This window comes from Triticum dicoccoides, chromosome 1A, assembly GCF_002162155.2.
Source record: "Triticum dicoccoides isolate Atlit2015 ecotype Zavitan chromosome 1A, WEW_v2.0, whole genome shotgun sequence".
NCBI classification, from domain to species: domain Eukaryota; kingdom Viridiplantae; phylum Streptophyta; class Magnoliopsida; order Poales; family Poaceae; genus Triticum; species Triticum dicoccoides.
The window spans coordinates 580,733,250-580,740,711 of NC_041380.1; the positions used below are offsets into that span (position 1 = coordinate 580,733,250).

At 43.1% G+C, this 7,462-nt stretch overlaps 1 protein-coding gene across 1 annotated transcript; it reads right to left on the reverse strand.

The window, feature by feature from the left end:
- Positions 1-983: 983 nt before the first annotated feature.
- Positions 984-4,998, reverse strand: LOC119292306 (anthranilate O-methyltransferase 2-like). The gene is made up of 4 exons (XM_037571155.1): positions 4,867-4,998; positions 4,251-4,664; positions 2,713-2,982; positions 984-1,617 (listed from the first exon to the last, which is right to left on the reverse strand). Exons 1-4 carry the CDS (start codon positions 4,939-4,941, stop codon positions 1,252-1,254), a joined length of 1,125 nt encoding a protein of 374 aa, XP_037427052.1. The 5' UTR covers positions 4,942-4,998; the 3' UTR covers positions 984-1,251.
- Positions 4,999-7,462: the final 2,464 nt, after the last annotated feature.

A 7,462-nucleotide genomic window follows, 5' to 3' on the forward strand; every position in this document is an offset into this window, starting at 1 on the left:
CGTATGGGAGTAGGAAAGAGAAACAGAGAGAGATGGCGCGGGGTGGGGGGCGCGCGCCGTTAGATATGTTAAATCTTTGCCGTCCACCCCCCTTTGTCGTCCGCTTATTTGCTCTTTGCCGTCTGCTAGCAGACGGCAAAGAGGGGGGCCCGTTAAGTTTTTTTTAAGCAGCTCGTCAGTGGGGCCCCTTCCTCTTTGCCGTATGCTAGCCGACGTCAAAGAATCTTTGCCGTCAGCTAGCGAACGGCAAAGAACTGGCTGATGGCAAAGGCTTTCTTTGCCATCAGCCAGTTCTTTGCCGTCTGCTTTCAGGTAGCTGATGGCAAAGAGCTTCTTTGTCGTCTGCTAGCAGACGGCAAAGAGCTGGCAGATGGCAAAGTAGCTGATTCCAGTAGTGTAGTAGTCGTTTCTTCTTCGGTGTGTCTGTGGTATTGCCTCCGTTTTTTGGTTGTTGTGGAGTCGAAGCTGCTGGAGCGGAGCCCTCTGGTATACGGGCTGTAGGTGGCCCGTTTGATGATCTTCTGCGGCACCAATCGTGCCTAGATTTGTTCTTCAGATTTCTCCGTCGGAGTCGGAGTTGCGCTATTTTGCAGCATGTGGCTGTGTTTTGCCCAGATCTTCATGGAGCTTCACGTGTCCGCGATGATGTGGACTGTGTCAACAATGCTGACGGCGAAGTCGGAGTTGTTTGCTCAGAGTTTAGGGGTGGCGATGATGCCTCTAGTGGAGGAGGGATCACGATGGCGCACACGTGCTGTCTCGTTGGGGCCCTCTTTCGAGCTTTGTGCATGGGATTTCTTATGTGTGCAGCTCAGCGTTTGTGATAGTTTTAGTCCGGTTCTTCATAATTAACTAAGCAATCTGGTTTTCGCTTGGTTTTCCCTAATTAAGTCAGCAACCATTTTGAAAAAAGAAAAACAATCTCTTCGGTAGGGGTTGACAAATGAGGATCCTCAAATCTTGGCCTTTGCACAAACAGAATATGCATAAAATTAGACAAATGTCTTTTCCATGTAGCCAACTAAGCCATACATTCTTATTCTTATACAATATCATCGAAACATTTTTTTACATATTAAATGGCAGGGTTTCTAGCGTACTTGCTTGCCATAAAATTCATGGAATTGACAAGGAAACATCCTTTTCCATACGTACAAAATATTAACAAAACATCTTTTACATATAATATGTGATGGACCAGAAATACTGAACTCCCCGCATTTATTCAAATTGACACTTGAGAAGTATTTCTTAGTGCTTGGCCTTCAAATAGATGATAATTATAGGATACTTGGCCTTCGCTTTCTTGAGGTGCTTTGAAATCATGCTGGCATAAACCATAAACAGATCATCAAGAATGGCCTCTCCGAAGTGTTTCTTAATCAGCGGTTCCGCCACCGCCCTTATGCACCTGGCAACATTCAACCCACTACTGCTGCAGCCCAACACGACATCATCGTTTGTGTCGTCGTCTTGTGGATCCCAGCTTGATTCAAACACACTCATGTGTTCCACATTGAAGAGATTGTTCTCCTCAACCACAGCCTTCACTTCGTCCATAGATGGCGCATAAAATGGAAGGTTGAAAGAGACCAGCTTCTCCTTCTCCACAAGGCCCTGCCACACGTTGCAGAAAAATAGTACTTTTTTTCAAAGTTTGTATGAATTCATATGCATGTTTTAAGATGCTAAATATAAATAGTTTTCCTCCCAAGATATCTCGTAGATGGATACCCGTAGTCACAATAACTTTAGACCATGCAGACTTGGACACACTTCTATTTCTCCTCAGCGATGTGTGCTATGCGTGGCTCCAACAATTCATTTGGGCACCACCCTTTACATTGTTTCCAACCGTATAGGTTCCAGCGCTCCATGGAAGGACCCTCTGCCGCCTTTATCCATTAGCTGTCATGCCTAAATATAATGTTATTGAGATTGGCCGCTCCCACTGCTAGCTAGGCATTAGAGTATCACGTCCTCTGCCTCCACTACGTGTCCAAGTTTCACAGACGTCACCAATTCGTGCTCTTAACCCGCATGTGGCCTTCAGCTACCATACCATCGTTATAGCTACCATGCCTATTGTTATCATTGGGCCAGAGACTGTAGAAGGTGGCATATATAATTTTATTTTCTTCCAGTTATTGTAAACTCTAGAAGTTCACATGAATTTTTTGAAATTTTATTAGATAATGATGTTTTAATATTTGGATAGTTCGACCCAAAATCTTTGAAAACCATTTGATCTTTTACTATTCTGAAAGTTTATGAGAAATTTCTAGATTAGTTTCTTGTAATTTATGAAAGTTGTGTCTCGTAGAGGCTCATAAGAAATCTTGGAAATTTGCCGCACTATTTTGGAAGTTTAGAATTTGTTGAAAGCTCTAATTTCTGAAAGTCGAGCTTATGATTTCAAGCTACCTATGATGGAATCATAAAAATTTAAAGAATATTCGTCGAGACAATTCTTCTTTTCTCTTTTCCCGGTTCAATTTGTCTCTACGTTGAGTTGAAAAGGGATGCGGCCGTTCTGGGCTCTCACTTGGTCGAACCACTCATGTCTCATTAGCAACGCTGTTGGAAAATGATCATTGGGGAAGATTCGAGCGGGTGACAGCCTATTAGCTGCTTCCAAGTCCTTCATTCATAAGATAGCACTAGGAGATATATACACGAATTAGCATTCAGTCAGCACATTATAGAGCATACCTTCAGCACTAGAGAGAGAAGAGCTTGGGCGAGCAAGTCCCACATGCTGCTTGCTTCACCATGTAACAACATGTCTTTGCTCTTTCTGCCTAGAAATGTTAGAACCATATGCCCACCACGTACAAGTTCATTGAATCGCAGCGTCAGGAACAAAGACAGGTCCTTTTGGTACTCTTCTTGGTATAGTTTTATCACAGCTGGAGGAGTACTCTTGCCAATGTAGATGCTCTCTTCATTCAGGTAAGCACCTCTTGAAAGCTCATCCGGTACCTTTGGAAGCCATAAAGGAATTGATATAGTTATGTGATTAGTTGGACAAAATCAATATACTGGTATGTACAAATTTATTTTTCTTTAAAATTTCCAAAACCCCATGAATATATATTGCATCTATGCACAATGTTATTCAAAAATATGTTAATAAGCGACATGAAGAAATACAAATTTGCACAAATAGTAAGTCAATCTTTGATCGACACATTTGTTTTCTTGTGTGCAAGCTACAGCAGAAAAGACATACAGTAATATGTTAAACTTTATACACACGTGCTATATATATGTCCATATGTATACGTAAAATTGATTTTTGTAGGATTTGAAATACCTTTTTCTCCCCCGATGTAACAAAACCACGGTAACTGAACTGATATGAACCGTAATGAATGGTAGCGACCAGTGACAACTTTTGCACCAGGATAATTAGTCATTGGCTAATGCACTTGATCCCTAAAAGTGGCTTCTTTCTTTCAAGTTCAACAACCTATATTCCTTAGTATTTATCTTCTCTCAAAGTTTGGATTATCGTTTGAATTAAATTTCACCAGGGAATTGTAGCTGGATGAGTTGGATTTTGGCTAGCTCTTGGCATTTAATCCACCCACACTTCAGTTTGTCCATCGCATGCACTTCATTATTCTCTTAAGATCATCTTACATAACAAGTAGCAAAACATGGGATACCCTCTTTTTCGATATAAGGACAATGGATAGCCATCTATAACGTCATGGTCAGCATATTTCTCGAAACTAATTCTGGTACTCCCTCTTTCTAAAAAAAAAATATAGCGCGCCCGCGTTTCCCGAGGTTCAACTTTGTCCATAAATTTAACCAACAAGACCGACTGTGGCGGGAGCAAAAATTATATAATTGAAAACTTTTTTTGAATATGAATTCATTGATATAATTTTTGCTCCTGCCACAATCGGTCTCGTTGGTTAAATTTATGGTCAAAGTTGAAGCGCGGAAACCGAGAACACACTATATTTTGGAATGGAGGGAGTAGCAAGTATAGAGAAAAAAATAAGGGATAACATGTAATTACATTCTAGAGTTTACATTCCTCTCGTTTCTTTAGTCGCAGTTGGCTTCTTGCACCTTGTGGAAAGACATGATTGTTTGGAAAAGTATATTAATTTTTTTCTCTTGCTAAGAAATGAGTGAGTAAATCATGTGAGTTTGTTGAAGAGATTCTCAAGCAGTTTTAACACGGGTTTCACTTGAGCTCAAACAATGCCTCGAACTGGTTTGTACGCACGCACCTTGGACCTCCACATGAGGGAGTAGGAGGAATGGAAGAGGTGGACACTCCGGCATGGGAACAGCCTGGTGTAGAAAGAACCCGGCATCCCGGCCACGTAGTATTGCGGCCTCCTATCGGCGGTGAGCTCCTGCAGCCGATCCAGCGACCTGAAGACGAGGTTGAAGTCGTTCCCCGGCAGGTCGTTGAGGAAGAACTGCAACTCCATGGCTGCGGCAGGAGGGCGCTGCTCCTGCTCTTCTTCCCGGTTGTGGTCGGAGATTGTACCGATGACCTCCGACACAAGCAGCAGCGTGTTCGGCCCTGACGAGCAGCCTAGGTCGGCGACGACCATGGTGCTCTTGTCCGGCAGTGACCTGTACAGCTCCACCACGGCGCCCTGGAGCACCGGCCTGGTCTCAAGCATGGCCTTCTCCTGCTCGGGCGGGAGTAACAAATTAATTAATCGATCGAGCACCCTCTGGACGCAAAAGGCAATAAATGCATGCACTTTTTTCCCCAACCGGGCTCACAACAAATTCCATTAATTTCTTAACGGAAATATTCAGTACAGGTAGTTCAACCTAGAACAAAGCAGCTGAAGGAGAACAAGCATGCATGCATGGGACGGTAGTTACTTGGAGTCTGGAGTTGGTGGCGTAGCTGTTCTCTCCGTCGCCGTTGGCCATGTGAAGCCATTGCTCTACCTCCATGGCTAGCTATCACTTGCGAGTTGTGACTTCTTGTGAGGATGATTTAAGTACTCACGCAGACGGGAGGAGTCGTCCCCTTTTATAGGTATATCTAGCTAGGATCACTAGCAATAGATGAAGACGAGGACAAAAGTTTTGGACTTTTGCTTTTCTGAAACCAATCTGCTGCATACAAATTCTTGGCTGACCACTGCATAGATATCACGGCGAGTACCTCAGCACATAAACGTAAGGCTCCCTCCCTCAAATCAGGTCACGTGCACTCAACCGGATTGATTCTTCATACCAGAATACTCTTCACCCGAGGAAATTGCACAAACCACGCCTACTTTTGGTGCTAGTGTTGCACATAACACCTATTTTATAGGTTTGTTGCACAAAACACCATATATTGGGGTAATTCACAGCTAGGTCTAATCCACCATTTGGATGTGTCGACATGATTTCTGACAATTGGGTCTAGCTTGTAAGTACACTGGTGTCAGAAAAATGGCGGCGAGGATAAGAAAGCAACAAAGCGTATTCCTACTTCACTTCAAGTCCAGCCTCGACAAGACTGAATATCGTATATTAGTACGTGATGCCTATACTGCAACTTGGGATGTAATTGGATAATAAAACCCCATGGCGGTAATATTTTGGTGTGTGAGACTTGATGATGTCTGTAATGGCCATATGGCGACTACTTGGATGCTAAAGCCCAATGGCAACAATATCATCCATGTTTTGGTGCTACTGATCTTATTTTATGAATATTGTGGCTATTTATGAATCTTTTCAGATTTGTCTAGCAATCTTATGTTTTGTCATTCAAAAGTTTGTGGTGTGGTACTAGTTAGATGTAACTAGTGACGAATCTAGAAAGTTTCAGCTGATTTGGATCACATTATAATGAGATATTGGTAGTTTATATTGGCTCGTATATTTCTTTACTCAAAATTTAAAATTTTCAAAAGAAACGCGAAACAATTTCAGTAAATCACACCTGTATCCAATACTATTCTGAAAAAAACACAGCTCATTTGGACCAATAGTTTGTGAGATATTTGCAACGTTAGTTGGCTCGTTCAATATTTTTCTCAAATTAATATTTTTTTAAATGCAAAAATAACTCCCAATAAATCATACATGCACTCACTAATATTTTAAGGAAAATTCAGCTCAATTCGAGCAAAGGATTGTGAGATATTGATAGTTCTAGTTGGCTATTGATGTGACTGGTTTTTTGCCACCGGTGCACCTACACACTAGACCCACTTGTTAGCAATCATGTTAACACACACAAATCATGGATTACAGCTAACTGCAACGAATTGCCCCAATATGCGATGTTTTGTGCAACAAACCTGTAAAATAGATGTTTTGTGCAACACTAACACCAGAAATAGGTGGTTTGTGCAATTTTCTCTCTTCACGCCTGCTGCTTTGCTGGCCTTGCTGCGTCCCCTACATGCGTGCTGCACGTGTATTTTTGAGAGTGTGCAAGTAGATATACCCATGGGTACTTCACGTGTGCAACCGGAGCCCTACAACGTCCCATCGGACAGCCCAGTCACTGTTTAGACAGAAGAAAGAAGTTTAAAAACCATCCAACTGTAATCTTCATTTTGTCCGGACATGTTCGAGCAGTCCACAAATCCCCATATCCAAGCCATATACATGGAGGATATGTAGGGATCTCCGGGCGTGCCCAGGCAAGGTGCTACATAGGATTTGGCGAACCACGGACTTCTTTTTCTCTTTCTTTATTCTTTCTTTCTCTTCATTGTCTTCCTCTTCACCAATCATATGCACGTGACCGGACAATATGAGGATAATATGAGAAGTGTGGTTGTTTCGCAAGAAAAATAAGGATCCAAAATAGACGTGCCATGACACTGACCAGGCACATCCGCGGACGTATGAGTAACCGAATCAAGCAATTGTGGTTGTAGAGGCTCTAAGTTGGTCTTCCACTACTAGAAAAACCGCTACTAATGGCGCACCTAATTTGGCCATTAATGGCGCATCACCGGTGCGCCATTACTAGCACGCCATTAGTAATTTTTACTAATGGCGCACCACTGGTGCGCCATTAGTATAGGCCACGGTGCGCCATTAGTATGCCTCCCAGGGGCCATGTATACCCAGGTGCTTTGGATACTAATGGCGCACCACAACTGGATGTGCCATTAGTAACCGCGGCATACTAATGGCGCACTGTCCTGTGATGCGCCATTAGTGATGCGCCATTTTGAATCTAGATCTGGATCGTGATTTTTTGCCCATTTTTTGCTCGTTTTTTTGCTTGTTTTTTGGCACGACAATATTCTCAAATTTTGTTCCTGTTTTTGGATCTTGTTGCCATGGTCTTTTGCCGGAGAGGAGTTCGCCGGAGAGGAGGAGGAGGAGGTCGCTGGAGAGGAGGAAGGAGAAACCATGAGGGGATGGGAGGAGCTCACCGGAGAGGAGGGAGGAGGAGCTCACCGGAGAGGAGGGAGGAGGAGCTCACCGGAGAGGAGGGGATTTTTTGCCTCACCAG